This window comes from Bombina bombina, chromosome 1 (assembly GCF_027579735.1).
Source record: "Bombina bombina isolate aBomBom1 chromosome 1, aBomBom1.pri, whole genome shotgun sequence".
In the NCBI taxonomy this organism is placed as follows: domain Eukaryota; kingdom Metazoa; phylum Chordata; class Amphibia; order Anura; family Bombinatoridae; genus Bombina; species Bombina bombina.
The window spans coordinates 7,267,735-7,289,784 of NC_069499.1; the positions used below are offsets into that span (position 1 = coordinate 7,267,735).

The 22,050-nt window shown below is 41.3% G+C and overlaps 1 protein-coding gene across 1 annotated transcript in view; it reads right to left on the minus strand.

The window, feature by feature from the left end:
• Positions 1 to 22,050, minus strand: part of ASPG (asparaginase) — a 647,837-nt gene that overhangs the window by 95,604 nt on the left and 530,183 nt on the right. The window contains exon 13 of the mRNA XM_053697101.1: positions 16,825 to 16,911. Coding sequence (XP_053553076.1) covers positions 16,825 to 16,911 — 87 coding nt within the window. The remainder of the gene's footprint in view (positions 1 to 16,824; positions 16,912 to 22,050) is intronic.

Below are 22,050 nucleotides of genomic sequence, written 5' to 3' on the forward strand. Positions count from 1 at the left end.
GTCTCAGCATCCTGTACAACTACATTTTGTTATACTCGTGATGTGCTGTGCCCGTTACGTTTGTTCGTATTTGGTTTTATATATTGTCCACACGTTTTTGTGCTCTTTTATACAATTGCCAAGGAAATTCTTCACCACCCTTTCTCCACACACATTTGTAGCAAAAACAGTCCGTTAGTTCAGCAAATTTACATATGATTTTTAGATACTCCAGTCATCGACTTTGATTTGATAATGGAGAAAACTCAAATGCTTAGCCACACTTTTGAAACCCACGTACAACGTATATTAAGATAGTACTATATTTTCATGGTGCAGGTGGTTAAATAGTAAATTGACCGTCTTTTGCAGCAAACAAATAACATACATGTAATATTGACATAGCAATACCAGACCTCACCCACAATTTTATTTATGTTTGACTCGTGCTACTACTTACAGATATGCGGAACGGCGATGGGGGCAAAATTTGCCCCCTCGTACGTGAACCTGTTTCTGGGGTGGTTTGAGTCTATACAGTATATATATATATATATATATATATATATATATATATATATATATATATATATATATATATATAGTGAGCAAAATATCTACAATCACCTCATTAAATCGTATCTAAGATATATTGACAATCTAATATTAATTTGGTCTGGAATGGAAGAACAAGCCAATAATTTTGTTGACTACCTAAACAACAATTCATTTAATTTAAAATGTACACACCAACTAAATAAACACACTATAGAGTACCTTGATATTCAATTAAAAGGAGATAAAGGAAAGGTATCTACAGAACTCTATAGAAAGAAAATTTCAGGAAACACAATTTTAAGAGCTGACTCTTGTCACTCCAAACATTTAAAAATTGGTATCCCTAAAGGCCAGCTAATCCGAATAAGGAGAATATGTACTGATATACAAAACTATGACAAACTCTCTCTGGATCTTGTCAATAGACTAGAAAAGAGAGGTTATGACAAAAAATCCTTATTCAAATTGAGACACAAAGTCAGAAACCTGAATAGGAAGATCCTTTTATTGAAACAAAAAGAAATGAGGGAAAGATGAATCCTCAGAGGACATAAAATGTATTACACAGTTTAGTAATCAATTTGGAAAAATAAAAAATATAGTTAACAAAAACTTGGACATTTTGACTCTTGACCTAGAATGTAAAACAATTCTGGATAAGGGAGTCAAATTCATTCCAAAAAAGGCAGCTACCATTAGAAGCAGTCATACCGGCGTGAACAACTGTGAGTTTGTTTCATTTTTTACTTTTAATGTATATCGAATAAATTGCTACATTGTTTTAAACTTACCCAAGGTGTTGTGCATAGTGTACTGCCTCTGCTTATATAATAAGCCCTAGAATTTTCCTGTACAGATACACTCTTTTCATGTTTTTGGGAGTTTGTCTTTTTCTTTCTCTCTCTATATATATATCAGACAAACAGGCACAGCAACAGCAGGAACCATTCCAGTACCACAGCAGGTTCTGATTTGCTCCACCCAGTGTTGTCAAGCACAGCAATACATCACACATAACTATTTACTATTTATTTTCAGAACCCAAATTAATTAACCCTTGACCATATGCCTAATATTTAATCACTGTTTCTACAGTCACACATATCTTATTGTATTTGTCTAACACTCTTATGAACAGTTACATAGCTCTGTCCCTCCCCTGTACCATTTGATTGGCTGTACCTTAGCATAGCCCACAATACTAATGAAAAGCCAGACACAGTTCAACATATTTATCAAAGCAACCAGCCCACAATGAGCTGCAGCAGCTTTCAATAGAAAAAACTAATTCTCATGAATAACTTTTCTATTGAATTAAAACACCTAGGAGACAAAATAAAACAAAGAACATAACAGAGTATTCCTACTCACACAACACCTCCAGAATCCCAGGGGCAAGGTGTTCTCATACTGTGTATTTGAGCCTCTCTCACTACCTGCACGGTAACTGTCAGAGTGTGAAACACCACAGGGGTCTATATACTGTAGAGGGGGCTGATATCCCCTGCCCACCCTTCAGCAACCCCAGTGCTAATAGTACAGATGGATTTAATGTTTTTAAAAGAGTTAAAAGCAGCAAAATAGATTGCACTCAGCTTTACCTACTTCAATAACACAGAAGCCTGCAGTGCTGTCCACAGACTGTGTACTTTAGTCACTTTCATTACAGATTCTGACACTGAGTCAGTCTCAAAGACACAGTCACAGTGTCACAGGTGACCTTCCCGCCAGGCCGAGGCTCTGGAAGCTGCAGTACTAGGAAGGAAGTGGAACATGCGTCCAGTCCAGAGTGCACCAATCACGTCTCTTCATGTGATGACACAACTGATTGGCTCCCCAAGTCCCGAGGCTGCTTGGAGAAAAGTCTCTGGGAGCATAATGTGCCGTGCAAGGAGCTAGCCATAAGCAGTACCACTGGGTGGCGCTAGCTCCCTCTGCTCGCTGATACACAAATCCATGTTGCGTGATGGAGGGCAGCTGAACGGCTCACAGCCTCTCCACTTCGCCACATGGTGCAAATGTACAAAAATAAATGATTTTTTTAAATTTATTTTTATTATTGTTATAACTTTTCCTCTTACATTTGCAGGTGCGGCACTGCCTCACCTGCCTCCTATGAGGGCACGTCACTGTATTTAATTTCAAATAAATCATTTAGATTAGACGCTCATCACTTCAAACACCCACTATATAAGTCACCACCCCCGTTGGTCCCTTTGACTCGGTCGGGAGAATATATATACATCAAATCACTTGAGGACCTCAGCATATATGTGCAGCCACCAGTCAACAGCTACTGAGCCCACCTAGTTTTCCTTTTCAACAAATGATATCAAGAGAACAAAACAAATTAGGTAATAGAAGTGGAAAGTAGTTTAAATCCACGTGCACTATCTGAATCAATGAAAAAAATATTGTGATTCATGTCCCTTTAACTTAACAAAAAAAATTTATACTTACCTGATACATTTCTTTCTTTCTTGACATGGTGAGTCCACGGATCATCATCAATTACAGTAGGGAATATCACTCCTGGCCAGCAGAAGGAGGCAAAGAGCACCACAGCAAGGCTGTTAAGTATCACTTCCCTACCCACAACCCCCAGTCATTCAACCGAAGGAAAAGGAGCGAAAGGAAATAACACAAGGTGTAGAGGTGCCTGAGGTTTACATAAAAAAACATGGAGGGCCGTGGACTCACCGTGTCAAGAAAGAAATACATTTATCAGGTAAGCATAAATTTAGTTTTTTTTCTTAAGACATGGTGAGTCCACGGATCATCAATTACTTTTGGGAATCAATACCCAAGCTAGAGGACACAGATGATGAGGGAGGGACAAGACAGGAAACCTAAACAGAAGACACCACCGCTTGAAGAACCTTTCTCCCAAAAGAAGCCTCAGCTGAGGCAAAAGTATCAAATATATTGAATTTAGAAAAAGTGTGCAAAGAAGACCAAGTCGCAGCCTTACAGATCTGTTCTACAGAGGCCTCATTCTTGAAGGCCCAGGAAGAAGATACCACCCTAGTGGAATTAGCTGTAATTCTCTTAGGAGGCTGGTGACCAGCAGACTCATATGCCAAACTAATAACAGTTTCTCAACCAGAGAGAAAGAGACGTGGCAGTAGCTTTCTGGCCTTTACGTTTACCAGAAAAGCAAACTAACAGGGCAGAAGGATGACAAAAGTCCTTCATAGCCTGTAGATAGATGTTGTGCAGGCTCTTAAATTCTAAGTTGTGCAACAAACGTTCTTTATGAGGAGGATTAGGACAGAGAGAAAGAACAACAATTTCCTGATTAATATTCCTGTCCGAAACAACCTTAGGAAGAAAACCAAACTTGGTACGTAGAACTGACATATCTGCATGAAATATGAGATAAGGAGAATCACACTGCAAAGCTGAGTTTAGAAACCCTCCGAGCAGAAGAAATAGCAGTAAGAAACAAAACTTTCCAAGATAATATCTTAATATCTATGGAATGCATAGGCTCAAACGGAGCTTGTTGTAAAAAGGTTAAGGTTCCAAGGTGGAGCAACTGATTTAAACACGGGCCTGATTATTTTTTTTTTTCAATTCTCATTTTTTTATTTCAACAAATGCAGAAAAAAACCCCCAGGAAATATGGACATCTCACAATTATACTCTTAACATCTCGCAGGATGCCTTGATATAACATTTATATATATCCTGCAGACAGTTGTATATATTCACATAAAGACAAAAAGAAAAAGAAGAAAAATGCAAGAACAAATCAGCAAATATAACAACAAAAAATAGCTTAATCTAGCACATTCATTACCATGCACAAATGATCTAGTGCACTCAGTAGTTCCTTTTTCTAAGCACCATAACTGCCAACCTGGTATCCAGAATATATACATCTATATACTGTGAGATATTTTACTCAAAAGTCTTACAAAGTCAGTGTGTTTTTTATTTCCTTATATAAAATAAAAATAAATAATAAAGAACAAAAAAGAAAAAAGGGGGAATTTCCAGGTCCTCTCCTCCTCCTTGATCTCCCCTCACCTCAGGCTTCCGTCTTGCATTTAATAAACTAAACACTCAATACCATGAGGTTGGAAAAATATTTTGGAGAATTAATTGTTCAAAGATTTCCGTCTTATTGTATTGATATTGGGAAGGATAAAATAATACTTAACCATTTTACAAAAAAATATTTTATTTTTTTGTGTAGATATTATATTAAATTGCTCAAAAAATATTTGATGGTGCATGGAATGTGAAAATATCGCTATAGAATGTGCTTCCTTATTTTTCCAGTTCTTTAATATCAGACTACGACCTACTAGAATTGCGGTATTTACTGAATTGATATTTCCTTCAGTAGCATTTATTGTTGAGAGAAAGAAAATATCTCTGGCTTTGAACTTTAGCCTCATATCTAGTTTTTTATTCAGCCAATATTTTACTTTGTTCCAGAACTGCAGAATTTTTGTACAGGACCAGAAACAATGTATTAAATCGGCAGCAGAACTGTTACATTTAGTACATTTACTTAATGTGTTTAAATTCCATTTCACCATTTTCATAGGTGTAATATAAACTTTATTGAGTATCTTTATATGAGTCTCTCTACAGACTGTTGAGATAGGGGCCCCTTGAATCCATTTAAGACTTTTTTTTATTGTATCTGTAGAAACATCACTAAAACACATTCTCCAGATTTCAACTAGTCTATCTAGAGCTAATTGGCCATGTTTTGCCAACATGATTTTATATAATAGAGCTATATTGTGATTCCCTGCCCTATATATAGCCATATAGACCCTGATTTTTTTCCCAAGCCATTGACCCTACACTAGGTTTTTTATACCCTTGCAAAAAATGTCTGATCTGTAAGTAGGCATAAAAATCTTTGATAAATTAAATTCTCTTGATATACTTTCAAAAGAACGCAAGTTATTTACAGTATCATATAGCTGATATACCACTGATAGACCTTTTTGAGACCAGGTTTTAAAAACTTCTGATGAGTAGCCAGGTACAAATTTTGGGTTACCTATGATGGGGAGAAATGGAGATAATTCATAATACATGTTCAATGTTAGGTTAAATTTTTGCCAGGCCTCCACAACATTTTGTTCTGTACTAATTTGTTTTATATACTTTGGTAGTTGTGAGGCTGAGCAATGCAGTATAGCTTTCAACACAAAGGGAGAGATGACGCCCTCTTCTAATACTAAAGATGTGAGATAATTAGATTCTGTTATCCAGTCAATCGCAAAGCGCGCTAGGATTGCTATATTATATTTTTTAATGTCTGGTAAAGCCAGTCCCCCATCCTCCAAGTTAAATGATAGCTTTAGTCTTGATTTACCCCATAAGAATGCAGCACAGCTTTTATAAAAATGTTTAATATCATTATTATGTATCAGACTAAATGAGGAAAATCCTTAGCAGCTTGTAAATAAAACTTTAAGGCACGGACCACGTCGAGATTGTGTAATAGACGTTCTTTCTTTGAAGAAGGATTAGGACACAGTGACGGTACAACAATCTCCTGATTGATATTCTTATTAGATACCACCTTAAGAAGAAATCCAGGTTTGGTACGCAAAACTACCTTATCTGCATGGAAGATCAGATAAGGGGAATCACACTGCAAGGCAGATAACGCTGAAGATCTGCATACCAAGTCCTGCGTGGCCACGCAGGTGCTATCAAAATCACCAAAGCTCTCTCCTGCTTGATCTTGGCAATCAGACGAGGGAGCAGAGGAAACGGTGGAAACACATAAGCCAGGTTGAAGGACCAAGGCGCTGCTAGAGCATCAGCGCTGCCTTGGGATCCCTGGACCTGGATCTGTAACAAGGAAGCTTGGCGTTCTGACGAGACGCCATGAGATCCAGTTCTGGTTTGCCCCAAAGTTGAATCAACTGTGCAAACACCTCCGGATGGAGTTCCCACTCCCCCGGATGAAAAGTCTGTTGACTTAGAAAATCCGCCTCCCAGTTCTCTACTCCTGGGATATGGATAGCATAGAATTGTTTTTGAAACCTCCAACATTGCTAGGGAACTCCTTGTTCCCCCTTGATGGTTGATGTAGGCTACAGTCGTGATATTGTCCAACTGAAATCTGAATAACCTGACCGCAGCAAGCTGAGGCCAAGCCTGAAGAGCATTGAATATCGCTCTTAGTTCCAGAATGTTTATCGGAAGGAGTGCCTCCTCCTGAGTCCACAAGCCCTGAGCCTTCAGGGAGTTCCAGACTGCACCCCAGCCCAGAAGGCTGGCATCTGTCGTTACTATTGTCCAATCTGGCCTGCGGAAGGTCATACCCTTGGACAGATGGACCCGAGATAGCCACCAGAGAAGAGAATCCCTGGTCTCTTGATCCAGATTTAGCAGAGGGGACAAATCTGTGTAATCCCCATTCCACTGACTGAGCATGCAAAGTTGCAGCGGTCTGAGATGTAGGCGGGCAAACGGCACTATGTCCATTGCCGCTACCATTAAGCCGATTACTTCCATACACTGAGCCACTGAAGGGCGAGAAGTAGAATAAAGAACACGGCAGGAATTTAGAAGTTTTGACAACCTGGCCTCAGTCAGGTAAATCTTCATTTCTACAGAATCTATCAGAGTTCCTAGGAAGGAAACTCTTGGGAGAGGGGATAGAGAACTCTTTTCTTCGTTCACTTTCCACCCATGAGACCTCAGGAATGCCAGCACAATGTCCGTATGGGACCTGGCGATTTGAAAATTTGACGCCTGTATCAGAATGTCGTCTAGGTAAGGGGCTACTGCTATACCCCGCGGCCTTAGGACCGCTAGGAGTGACCCTAGAACCTTCGTAAAGATTATTGGTGCCGTAGCTAACCCAAAGGGAAGAGCCACAAACTGGTAATGCCTGTCTAGGAAGGTGAACCTGAGAAACCGATGATGATCTCTGTGTATCGGAATGTGAAGATAAGCATCCTTTAAGTCCATGGTAGTCATACATTGACCCTCCTGGATCATAGGTAGAATGGTCTTCATCTTGAAGGATGGGACCCTGAGAAATTTGTTTAGGATCTTGAGATCTAAGATTGGTCTGAAAGTTCCCTCTTTCTTGGGAACTACAAACAGATTTGAATAGAAGCCTTGCCCCTGTTCCTCCTTTGGAACTGGGTGGATCACTCCCATAACTAGGAGGTCTTGAACACAATGTAAGAATGCCTCTCTCTTTATCTGGTTTGCAGATAATTGTGAGAGATGAAATCTCCCTTTTGGGTAAGAAGCTTTGAAGTCCAGAAGATATCCTTGGGACATCTCTTGCCCAAGCCTGGGCGAATAGAGAAAGTCTGCCCCCTACTAGATCCGTTTCCGGATCGGGGGCTGATCCTTCATGCTGTCTTAGAGGCAGCAGCAGGTTTTTGGCCTGCTTTCCTTTGTTCCAAGCCTGGTTAGGTCTCCAGACCTGCTTGGACTGGGCAAAATTTCCCTCTTGTTTTGTATTAGAGGAAGTTGAAGCTGCGCCACTCTTGAAATTTCGAAAGGAACGAAAATTAGGCTGTTTGGTCCTTAATTTGTTGGACCTATCTTGAGGAAGGGCGTGACCTTTTCCTCCAGTAATATCAGAAATGATCTCCTTCAGCCCAGGTCCAAATAGGGTCTGCCCCTTGAAGGGAATTTTGAGAAGCTTAGACTTTGAAGTAACGTCAGCTGACCAGGATTTAAGCCATAGCGCCCTACGCGCCTGAATAGCAAAACCTGAGTTTTTAGCTGTTAGCTTGGTTAAATGAACAACGGCGTCAGAAACAAATGAATTGGCTAACTTAAGAGCTTTAAGCTTGTCAAGGATATCATCCAATGGGGTTTCTACCTGTAGAGCCTCAAACCAGAAGGCCACAGCAGCAGTGACAGGGGCAATGCATGCAAGGGGCTGGAGAATAAAACCTTGTTGAATAAAAATTTTCTTAAGGTAACCCTCTAATTTTTTTGTCCATTGGATCTAGAAAAGCACAACTGTACTCGACAGGGATAGTTGTACGCTTCGCTAGGGTAGAGACTGCTCCCTCCACCTTAGGGACCGTTTGCCACAAGTCGTGTAGCGGCATCTATAGGAAACATCTTTTTAAAAACAGGAGGGGGAGAGAACGGTACACCTGGTCTATCCCATTCCTTAGTAATAATTTCTGAAAACCTCTTAGGGATTGGAAAAACATCAGTGTAAACAGGCACTGCATAGTATTTATCCAATTTACACAATTTCTCTGGGACTACAATGGCGTCACAGTCATCCAGAGTTGCTAAAACCTCCCTGAGTAACATGCAGAGGTGTTCAAGCTTAAATTTAAATGTAGACATATCAGAATCAGGTTGAAGGGTCTTCCCTGAGTCAGAAAAATCACCCACAGATAGAAGCTCTCCTTCTTCGGCTTCTGCACATTGTGAGGGTATATCAGACATAGCTACTAAAGCTTCAGAGAGCTCTGTATTTGTTCTAGCCCCAGAGCTGTCTCACTTTCCTTGTAACCCTGGCAGTTTGGACAATACTTCTGTAAGAGTATGATTCATAACTGCCGCCATGTCTTGTAAAGTATACGCAATGGGCGCGCTAGATGTACTTGGCGCCCCTTGAGCAGGAGTTATAGGCTCTGACACGTGGGCATAACTTCCCCCTTGTCAATTTCCTCTGGTGATAAATCTTTTAAAGCCAGAATATGGTCTTTATAACTTATAGTAAGATCAGTACATTTGGTACACATTCTAAGAGGGGGTGCCACAATGGCTTCTAAACATAATGAACAAGGAGTTTCCTCTATGTCAGACATGTTTAACAGACTAGTAATGAGACCAGCAAGCTTGGAAAACACTTTAATTAATGTGAAAAAAGCAGATTATAAAAAACGGTACTGTGCCTTTACAGTGTGTATAACAGACTAAAATAGCATTGCACCCACTTGCAAATGGATGATTAACCCCTCAGGCTCAAAACCGAAGCAAAAAAACGGTAAAACCGTTATAACAGTCACAAGCAAACTGCCACAGCTCTACTGTGGCTCCTACCTTCCCATAAAACGACTTTTGTAGGCACAAAAATGCTTCCAATATGTCAGGGGACTCCTTCAGGGAAGCTGGATGTCTCAGAATGTAAAAACAACTGTGCAATTAGAGCGCGAAAATAGGCCCCTCCCACCATGCACTCAAAGTGAAAGGGCCATAAATAACTACTCCTAGGAGAAATCTAGTCAGCCATGTGGAAAACTAGGCCCCAAATAAAGATTTATCACCCTCAGTTAAAAAAACGTTCTTTTCTATGCAAATGTTTTACATACTAAGCCATAATAGAAAGTAATATGAAAATTACCCTTTACTGCAAGCATGATGCCAGTCATTTATTAAATCACTGCAATCAGGCTTACCTTAAATATATCAGGCACTGTCAGCATTTTCTAGTTCTTATCATCCTCTAGAAAAAAATATACTGAACATACCTCAGGGCAGTTAATTCTGCAGGCCGTTCCCCCAGCTGAAGTTTCCCCATACTCTTCAGTTATGTGTGAGAACAGCAGTGGACCTTAGTTACAACCTGCTAAGATCATCAAAAACCTCAGGCAAAACTCTTCTTCTTAGTTCTGCCTGAGGTAAAAAACAGTACAACGCCGGTACTGTTTAAAAATAACAAACTTTTGATTGAAGATAAACTACACTAATTCACCACATCTCTGCTGTGGGTGATCCTCTTGCAGCTTCCTGTTGGGAAGGAGAATATCCCACAAGTAATGGATGAATCCGTGGACTGGATACACCTTACAAGAGAAAGAGATATGCCAACCTGAAGTTCCAAGGAACTGCGAGAGCATCTATCAGAAAGGCTTGAAGACCTCTCGACCTCGAACCGTACTTTGGGAGCTTGGTGTTCCGACGAGACGCCATCAGATCCAATTCTGGTAAGCCCCATTTGGTTGTTAACCTGGAGAACACTTCCGGATAGAAAGTCTGTCTGCTCAGAACATCTGCTTCCCAATTGTCCACTCCTGGAATGTGAATGGCAGATAGACAGCAATTGTGAGCCTCCGCCCACTGGATGATTCGTGCCACCTCCTTCATAGCTAAGGAACTCCGAGTTCCCCCTTGGTGGTTGATGTAAGCCACTGAGGTTATGTTGTCCGTCTGGAACCTGATAGAACGGGCTAGGGCCAGCTGAGGCCAAGCCATCAAGGCATTGAAGATCGCTCTCAACTCCAAAATGTTTATGGGGAGAGACTATTCCTCTTGAGACCAAAGTCCCTGCGCCTTAAACGAGTCCCAGACTGCTCTCCAACCCAACAGGCTGGCATCCGTGGTCACAATTACCCAGGAGGTAGATGTTCTTGCGACAGCCACCACGGTAGGGAGTCCCTTGTTGATTGATCCAGAACTATTCTATGAGATAGATCTGTATAATCCCCATTCCACTGAGCGAGCATGCATAGCTGCAGAGGTCTCAAATGGAACCGCGCAAACGGAACTATGTCCATGGGAGCCACCATCAACCCGATAACCTCCATGCATTGGGCCACTGATGGTCGTGCCGCCGACTGTAGGGACAGGCAAGCGGACATAACCTTTGCTTTTCTGACCTCAGTCAGAAAAATATGCATTGATAGAGAATCTATAATGGTTCCTAAGAATATCACTTATGTAGCCGGAACAAGAGCACTTTTCTCTAAATTGACCTTCCACCCATGGGATCGAAGAAACGCCAACAAGATTCTTGTATGGGATTCTGCTAGTTGCAAGGATGGCGCCTGAATCAGAATGTCATCAAGATAAGGTGCCACAGCAATTCCCCGGGACCAAATCACTGCCAATAGAGCTCCCATAACCTTTGAGAAAATTCTGGGAGCTGTGGCGAGGCCAAATGGAAGTGCTACAAATTGAAAGTGTTTGTCTAGATAGGCAAATCTCAGATATTTGTGATGGTCCCTGTGAATGGGCACGTGCAGGTGCGCATCCTTCAGCTCTATAGTCGTCACAAATTGACCCTCTTGAATTAGAGGCAGAATGGAGCGGATAGTCTCCATCTTGAAGGACAGCACTCTGAGGAATCTGTTGAGCAACTTTAAATCTAGAATAGGCCTGAAAGTTCCCTCTTTTTTGGGAACTACAAAAAGGTTTGAGTAAAATCCGAGAACCTGTTCCTGACTTGGAACAGGAACAATCACTCCCAAGAGGGAAAGGTCCTGTACGCAACTCTAACTTGTACGCCTGGGAAACTATGTCCACTGCCCATGGGTCTGGGACATCCCGTTCCCAAGCTTGCGCAAACAGAGTCTGCCCCCCACCTGATCCGATATAGGATCGGGGGCAACCCCTTTATTGGAGCAGAAGTTACGAAAGGAACGAAAATTAGTCTGACGTCCCTTTATTTTGTTCTTCTTGTCTTGAGGCAGAAAAGATCCCTTACCACCCATGATATTGGAAATCATTTCTGCCAATGCTGGCCCGAACAAGGTTTTTCCCTTGCAAGGGATTGTCAAAAGCTTAGATTTAGATGACACATCAGGAGACCAAGATTTAAGCCATAGCGCTCTACACGCTAAGATTGCAAAGCCAGATATTTTGGCCCCCAACTTACTGACCTGCAAAGAAGTGTCAGTGATAAAGGAATTAGCTAACGTCAAAGCCTTTATCCTATCCTGAATTTCCTCCAAAGTTGTTTCAGCTTGAAGGGATTCAGACAAGGCATCAAAACAATAGACTGCCGCAGTGGTTACTGAAGCAATGCACACCGCCGGTTGCCATTGTAACCCTTGATGAGTATACATCTTCTTTAAAAAGGCCTCAAGTTTTTTATCCATAGGATACTTGAAGGAGCAACTATCCTCAATCGGAATAGTGGTTCTCTTGGCCAAAGTGGAAATCGCCCTTTCCACCTTAGGAACCGTCTGCATTTATGGGGTCGGCCACCGGGAACATCTTCCTAAAGACAGGGAAGGGGGAAAAGGAATTCCTGGTCTCTCCCATTCCCGGGTAATCTCCATGGCAGGGTCTAGTACTGTAAACACCTCCCTAGGTGAGGGAACTATTCACTTTTACTAGACTTTTTAGGGTTGACAACGATAGGCGTATCAGTCTCGTCCAAAGTAGCTAAAACCTCCTTTAACAAAACACGGAGGTGTTCAAGCTTGAATCTGAAGGAAATCACTTCAGCATCAGAAGAAGGAATTACATTATCCAAATCAAATTTCACCCTTAGCGGCTACCAAAGTATCCTCCTCTTCCGACTTATGGGAAAAAGCAACTTGGTTAGCCTGTACAATCTGATTCTCTAAATTTCCTCTTACGTTTCCCCTGCAGTAAGGGAATGGCAGCTAGCGCCTCAGATATCGCTGACGACACCTGGGCAGCAATTTCTGCTTTCAAAAAAACTCCACCAAGAGTCTGCGAGGTACCGCAGGGCACTTCCTGAGGCGGTAATGTGACTTGGGGCACTTGAGGAGGAGACTGTGGCATTGCCTGAACAGTATCCACCTGAGATAATGGTGGTTCAGAAACAAAAAGTCTGTCTTTATACATCAGAGTTCTTTCAAAACTACAAAAAGGCAAAGGAGGTTCAACCTGTGCATTCAAACAAATGTTGCACTCTATATCAGGCATAGACTAAGTCCATCTTGCAATAATAAGATTTACCTGAAAAAAAAAAATTAAATTATGTACTGTCCCTTTAACTGGTAACGTTAGAAAATACAACAGGACATCGGTTATAAACACTGCAACTAAAAAAGAATGCCTCCCTTTTTAAAAGCAGTTCTCCTTTGTATTGCTTAAAAAAGAACCTCACAGAAAAACTTTTATTAAAAAAAAAAAAATGGATAACAAAACGGTCTGGCCCCTCTACACCTCAGCGCTAAGCTGAGGTGCCTACCTTATCCTTGTCTGGTACAGAGCTCTGGAGAAAAACACGCTTAGCTGCTGTGTGTACAAACCGCCATAAGCCGACAGCTGGGAAAAGGCACAAAGTCACAGCACGCCCTGCAGCCAGAAGGAGCTCCGCCCCTCGTGACGTCACGGCCTGAGCCGTTTAACGGACCGCAACTGCATCGGCTTTCACTGAAACTCAAAGTAAAAACGACTGCACCAACAGTCTAACACACTGAGCCACCTTTAAGATAAAAAAATCTTAACACATTATTAAAAAGGTTTACACTCTCTTACACACCGTTACAGTGCCCTGCATCCTGTCAAATGAATCCTGAACTCAGGATAACTTAGCCCCCATAATGATGCAGAAAATTATTGAAGTGCCAGGGTTTCTGAATAAACTAAAATGGCACTTACCTGCACCTCTGACTGTCCGACAGGAGGACATCTCACCTGGTATGAGAGGAAGCCACTCCTCACAGAGACCTATGGATAGAAGAAGGAACAGAGTAAGCCTACTCTGTCATTCTATTTGAGGGCAGCAACTGTCAGAAAACCGCAGTGAGGCCCACCCCACAAATTCCTGACTGCTTAAAAGCTACCACAGCCCTACTGAAGAGACCAACGTGGAATTCAGCTAAACCCAGTATGCTAGGGAAGATCAGAGAAAGCCTGCTCTGGCTTCAAAATAAAAAAATCTTATGCAGATACCTAAACTTCACCTCCTTCTTGCACTGAAGGCAAAGAGAATGGCTGGGGGTTGTGGGAAGGGAAGTGATACTTAACAGCTTTGCTGTGGTGCTCTTTGCCTCTTCCTGCTGGCCAGAAGTGATATTCCCAACAGTAATTGATGATCCGTGGACTTAACGTGTCTTAAGAAAGAAATACCTCAAAACAAGATGTTTCACAGTAAAATTCGAAACCCCTATAAAGAAAATTTCAGACCTTCAGGTGAAACACCAAAAATTATATGGTTAATGTAATCTGCTTAATGTGCCAAAAAATGTCTAAAAGTCAATAGTTCCAATTGGCCTGTCAGCTTCATAAGTTTTGGATTCCTACACTTCAATTAAATGGTGTTAAGTGCATTTTTGGGCTGCTTAATTTGATTGAAAAGTTTAAGGAATTAAAGCCCAGTATCTAAAAATACTCTTAAAAACAGGGGCCCTTTAATTCATTACAGTGTACGCTTTTTTTTTTTAAAACACTATTTCATTACGGTAAACAGACCACCGATCCGCCGCCCCCATTTCTCTTTTTGTATTTTGCATATCGATGACGAATCCGTCTTCCTCCAATCGTCACTTGCCCCTTGAGCTGCGCTAAAATGAGGGCGAGCAATGAATGGAGGAAGCCGGATTCGTGATTGATATGCAAAATACAGAAGGAGATGCGGAAGGAGGAATGGCGATCTGTTTACTGTAACAAAATGGTATTAAAAAAAAAGCGTGTTTGTAAACTGTAATGAATTAAAGGGACAGTCTACACCAGAATTTTTATTGTTTTAAAAGATAGATAATCCCTTTATTACCCATTCCCCAGTTTTGCATAACTAACACATTTATAATAATATACTTTTATCCTCTGTGATTATCTTGTATCTAAGCCTCTGCAAACTGCCCCTTTATTTCAGCTCTTTTGACAGACTTGCAGTCTAGCCAATCAGTGCCTGCTCCAAGATAACTTCATGTGCAAGAGCACAGTGTTATCTATATTATATACGTGAACTAACAACCTCTAGTGGTGAAAAACTGTTAAAATGCAATCTGAAAGAGGTGGGCTTCAAGGTCTAAGAAATTAGCATATGAACCTCCTAGGTTAAGCTTTCAACTAAGAATACCAAGAGAACAAAGCAAAATTGGTGATAAAAGTAAATTGGAAAATTGTTTAAAATGACATGCTCTATCTGAATCATGAAAGTTTATTTTTGGCCTAGACTGTCCCTTTAAAGTGCCCCTGTTTTTAGATACTGGGCTTTAATTCCTCAAACTTTTCAATCACTTTAATGTTGCATAAAGTACAAAAATAATCATTGATATCAATCAACACTAAATTCTCCACAAAACAATATTCCAACACCACCTACACAGAATATTGCAGTCCTTTAGGTGAAACACTCAAAATTATAGATGTTTAATTAGTCTCGGAACTTAATGCTAAATTTACTTTGATTCTCTGCCAAAGCCTATTCTAGAAGCATCATGAGTTTTGGATTCCCAAAGTGCAAATAAATTGTGCTTAAAGGGACAGTCTAGGCCAAAATAAACTTTCATGATTCAGATAGAGCATGTCATTTTAAACAATTTTCCAATTTACTTTTATCACCAATTTTGGTTTGTTCTCTTGGTATTCTTAGTTGAATTAAGTTGAAAGCTTAACCTAGGAGGTTCATATGCTAATTTCTTAGACCTTGAAGCCCACCTCTTCAAGATTGTATTTTAACAGTTTTTCACCACTAGAGGGTGTTAGTTCACGTATTTCATATAGATAACACTGTGCTCGTGCACGAAAAGTTATCTGGGAGCAGGCACTGATTGGCTAGACTGCAAGTCTGTCAAAAGAACTGAAAAAAGGGGCAGTTTGCAGAGGCTTAGATACAAGATAATCACAGAGGTTAAAAGTATATTATTATAACTGTGTTAGTTATGCAAAACTGGGAAATGGGTAATAAAGGGATTATCTATATTTTAAAACAATAAAAATTCTGGTGTAGACTGTCCCTTTAAAGGGACAGTCTACGCCAGACTGTAGATTGTTTAAAAAGATAGATAATTCCATTATAACCCATTCTCTATTTTTGCATAACCAACAGAGTTATATTAATATACTTTTTACCTCTGTTATTTCCTTGTATCTAAGCCACTGCAGACTGCCCCCTTATTTCAGTTCTTTTGACAGAATTGCATTTTGTCCAATCAGTGCTGACTCATAAATAATTCTACGGGAGTGAGCACAATATTTTCTATTAGACACATATAAACTAGCCCTGCCTAGCTGTGGAAAACAGTCAAAATGCACTGAGATAAGACGCTGACTTTAACGGCTTAGACATTAGCATATGAGCCTACCTAGGTTTAGCTTTCCACAAAGAATAGCAAAAGAACAAAGCAAATGTGATAAAAGTAAATTGCAAAGTTGTTTAAAATTGCTGCTCTATCTAAATCATGAAAGTTTCATTTTGACTAGACTGTCCCTTTACTGACAGGAAATCCCTGCCTATGATGTCATCACACAAGTACGTAATGATGTCATGAGGTGTCCTGGCTAGAGCCTGTGATGGGGAGAAGACTGCACACCACTATCACCCACCCTAGAGGGTCAGCTAAAATGTAAAAGTAATTTAGTAAAACATAGCAACCTACAGACACAAATAGCACCTGGCATCTGACTCACACACCAGGTGGTTATTGGGATGGAGATATTTTTTACCTGCACAATTCGGTCCCACTGTGCTCAAGCTCCTCCCAGGAAAGGTGAGCGCCTGTCTGGCGTAACAGCTTGATAACCTCCATTTGCCTGCAACAAGATGTACAAGTTATTCACTGTTCTGTCTCAGCGTAACCTCGCTAATGAGTCACTGACCAGACAACTTATTGTGCATATTCAGCTCCCAGGTAGTCTAGAATATATTATAGTTTTATGGTTTATTTCAATACTCATTCTATATACAGAAATAACATTTATGCTTACCTGATACATTTCTTACATTCCTGATATGAATCTGACGTCCTGACGTCATCAATTACTAGTGGGATATCACTCCTGGCCAGCAGGAGTAGGCAAAGAGCACCACAGCAAAGCTGTTAAGTGTCACTCCCCTACCAATAATCCCCAGTCATTCAACCAAAAGGAAATTGCAAGAGGAGAGAATTTTGGATTTTTTGACCTCCATCAGAAAAATCTTCATAGCTAGGGAATCTATTATGGTCCCTAAGAAAACCACCCTTGTAGCTGGAACAAGGGAACTCTTTTCCAGATTCCCTTTCCATTTGTGGGAACGTAGAAAAGACAAAAAGATATCTGTATGAGAGTTTGCTTGTTGAAAAGATGGCGCCTGAACCAATATGTCGTCCAGGTAAGGTACCACTGCAATACCACGAGACCTGATCACTGCCAAGAGAGCCCCCAGAACCTTTGAGAAAACTCTGGGAGCTGTGGCAAGGCCAAACGGAAGAGCAACAAACTGAAAGTGTTTGTCTAGAAAGGCGAATCTCAGGAACTTATGATGATCCGTGTGGATGGGAACATGATACGCATCCTTCAGGTCTATGGTCGTCATGAACTGACCCTCTTGGACAAAGGAAAGAATGGAACAAATGGTTTCCATTTTGAAGGATGGTACCCTGAGAAACTTGTTGAGACACTTTAGGTCTAGAATAGGATGAAACGTTCCCATGAACAGATTTTAATAGAATCCCAGGCCCTGTTCCCCTACAGGAACCAGAACTATCACTCCCAGGGAAGAAAGGTCCCAAACGCAATTCAAGAATGCCTCTCTTTTAATCTGGTCTGCAGATAATCTTGAGAGGAGAAACCTTTCCCTGGGAGGAAATGTCTTGAATTCTATTTTGTAACCCTGAGATACTATGTCCACAGCACAAGGATCTGGGACATCTCGTATCCATGCTTGATAAAACAGAAAAAGTCTGCTCCGCACTAAATCCGATCCCAGACAGGGGGCAAACCCTTCAGGCTGATTTAGACTCAGCTGAAGGTTTCTTTGATTGCTTCCCCTTGTTCCAAGACTGATTGGGCTTCCAAGAAGACCTGGACTGTTCCTGCTTGACAGAGGGAGAGAAAGACTTTCCTTTAAAGTTACGAAAGGAACGACAATTACTTTGACATCCTTTAGGTCTATTCTTCTTGTCTTGTGGTAGAAAAGACCCTTTTCCACCATTAATGTCAGAGATTATTTCAGCCAGACCGGGTCCAAACAATAATAAAAGACATCCTAATCGGATAAAAGAAAATATGAGGCAACCCGTAGGTTAACGCCCAATAAGAAACAGGCCTACCCGCAGGACCAGCCAAACGGAACCCTGATCTTCCAACAAAACTGGGAAGAATCTCAATAACAGACAATCAGGAGATTACTTCACCCCTCATGTCTAATGAGGTGAGCCATTCGAAGTAGAAAACTGTGAATTCCCGTATCCATTAAGGATAGGGTCTAATAACTGAAAAACATGCCTGAGTAATACGCAAAGGCGCACTATTCTGTAACGAAAGGCACAACACTCAGGGACAGCCACACCCGCAGGGAACTGTACAGACTCTCCACAGGCCGGGAAACCCTGGACAATAGGGCACGAGCACAATCGCAAATAAATGTCTGGACTCTGCAGACGAATAATTGCCAAAAATATGTGGAAGCGAAAACGTGCTGCAACCTCGGGGGGGGGGGGGGGGGGAACAAGCCGCCCTGCAAGGAGGGATAAACATAATCTGGGTTATCCGCATGTGTAGTAGGAAGGAGCAGTAGGGAAGTCGACTCTTGGAGGACAGGGCCCCCAGAGGCGGATGGCTCAGCGGTCCCTTGATTACCCAAGCCCGGGGAACAAGGCGATCTAATACGACATACCGAACATAACTGATTGACATGTGTCAACGAGGCCAAATCAGATTCTTCACAGGACAAAGAATCTGAACAGTCTCAGCATCAGAATCCTCCATAACTGGATAGAGAATATGCAATATGGACTATAAGAAAATCTAAACGGCACCTGACACCCACCATGGCTGGGGCACTCACAACCTCCTATGAACCAGACCCCTGTGGACTAGTCACAAGGTGAACCATACAGTCCAAAAAGCGTGCCCAACCATAAGGTCGCTTCACTTCCAAAGACCTTAACATTCCAAGTCATGAGCCCAGTTAACACTACACATAAGCAGATTGAATCACATAACAAACATGATTAACCCCCCCCCCCCGTTCAATAATCCCCCACAGGAGATATTAACCCTTGATTCCAAGATACAAACAGAGTCCCACTGAGACCCTATAGTCTAGTAAATTCCGCAAGGTAGGCACCTCACCAGAAACATTTGTATGACAGTACATTCATGAAGAAGTAAAATGAAACGATCTTACTAGAATCTATGCCGTGGAAACAGAAACACGGTCCTTCAAGTGTGACAGATAGTAGCATCGCCTCTGCCATGGACTTGAGAGAAGAAAGCAGGCAGCGAAGCAAAGTTCGACAACGCCGATTGCTTGTGAAGCTGTTAAAATTAGTCGGGATGGTTTTGCAGAAAGACTCTTCCTGCATCTCCGAACTCTAACTTTCATCCAGGCCCTTACTGAGAGACTGACAGAATTACTTAAAACTCCCATTCCATGTCAAAGACATAAGAGACAAAAAAACAAACTTATGACACTTCTCTGCCAACCTCCTGGGATGAAAGGCAAAGAATGACTGGGGGATGAGGGAAGTGGGAGGAGTATTTAAGCCTTTGGCTGGGGTGTCTTTGCCTCCTCCTGGTGGCCAGGTTCTGAATCCCCAAAATTAATGAATGCCGCTGTGGACTCTTTCCATTTAAGAAAAAGGCAAGAGGAAAGAATCCACCATTTTCTGACCTTTGTCAACTAATATGGACCCTAAAAACTACCCCTGTAGCTCGAACAAGGGAACTCATTTTCAGATTCACTTCCATCCATGGAAATGAAGAAAGACAACACGATCTCTGTATGAGAGTTTGCTTGTTGAAAAGATGGCGCCTGAACCATTATTATGTCCAGGAAGGGCACCACAGCAATTCCCTGAAACCTGATCACTGCCAATATAGCTCCCTCTGAGAGCCATGGCAAGGCCAAAGGGAAAGGCCAAAGGGAAGAGCCAAAGGGAAGAGCCACAAACTGAAAGTGTTTGACAGAAAGTTAAAACTCAGGAACTTAAAAATACGTGTCCTCCAGGTCTATAGTCATCCATGAATTGACCCTCCTAGAGCAAAGGAATAATGGAATCACTGGTTTCCATTTGAAGAATGGTACCCATAGACAACTTGTTGAGACTCTCTAGGTCTACTATAAGACGAAAAATTCCCTCTTTTTCAAGAACCACAAACATGAATGAATAAAATCCTAGACCACGTTTCCTTACAGAAACTGAGACTATCACAGGTAAGAGAAATGCTAAACGCACTACAAAAATACCTCACTGTTATCTGGCCTGCAGATAAATTTGAGAGAAGGAACCTGCCTCAGGTTGGGAAGGAATGACTACTATGTAGTAACCCTGAGATATTATGTCCACAGTCTATATGGGACATCTCTTATCCATGTTTGTAGACAAACAAACATAGAGACTCAACCTCCCACTTGGGCCAATCCCAGATTGGGGTCAAACTCCTTTAAGTCTATTCATCTTGCCTTGTGGTAGAAAAGACCCTTTTCTACCTGCAATACCAGAACTATTCCTGTTAGATCGGACCAAACACGGTCTTACCCTCAGAGGAAAAATCCACTGTCCACAATGCCCCACGGGCTAACACAGCGAAGCCATATATCTTGGGTCCCGGCTAAAAAACTTGCATGTTAGCAGCAGAAATAAAGAATCGTACTTGATCTCCTCCAAAGGAGTCTCCTGGAATCAGACAATACATCGCACCAATAAGATGCTGCACCTGACACAGTGGCAATACAAACTTCCACGTAAGTCACAAGCTTAGTCCAGTAGTTCCCTTAGTGAGAGTAAAAATACCCTACTACTTTAGGCACTGTGCGCTCTGACATATAATGGAAACAGCGACAGGAACCATCTTTTTAAAGACAGGAGATGGGGACAAGGAAACCCTGACTTCTCCCATTCCTGTGAAAATCTCCTAGCACGGTCTGGGAAAGGAAAAAAAAAAAAAAAAAAACTTCCACAGAGGAATTCTAGTACTTATAAAAAGTATTAGATTCTTTAGGGTTGACAATGACAGGCGAATCAGAGTCGCTTCAAAGTAGCCAAACCTCCTTTAACATACACAAAGGTGTTCAGGCTCAAATCTGAAGATCACTACTTCAGCATCAGATGTATGGAATTATACTGTCCAAATCTGAGATTTCACTCTCAGAGGCTACAAACGCATCCTCCTCATCAGGCGTATGAGGGAGGTAGCAGTAGATAGGACAGAAACCTTACTATCTGAATCTGCAATATTGCGCTTCCGAATTCCCTTAAGCATAGGAAAAACAAGTAATTCCACAGATACCGCAGATACCTGGCCAGCAATTCTGCAGGCAAATAACTCCTCCAGGAGATTGAGAGGAACCACAGGGCACTGCATGTGACGCCATAAAGGCTAGGGACATTTGAGGAGAAAGCTGTGGACTTGTCTAAACAGCATCATTCTGAGAGACATGAGGCTAGCTTAAAAAGGCACACTCACTTTAAGAGTATGGAGAATTGCCAAATACAGAATAACATAACTAAATGTATATATATAAATAAATATATATATATATATATATATATATATATATATCCCTCTGTTCCAAACGTATACCTCTGTAGCATAAAAATAAATGAAAACAAATTAAATTCTTTATTGTTAAAAAATTCTTTTAAGTGATCATATGTACATGGAGGAAGTCTTATACTCCTGTAACATAACCTCAAAATCCCCTTAATCCTCTCCATTTTATAGAACATGACGTTATAGGGACAA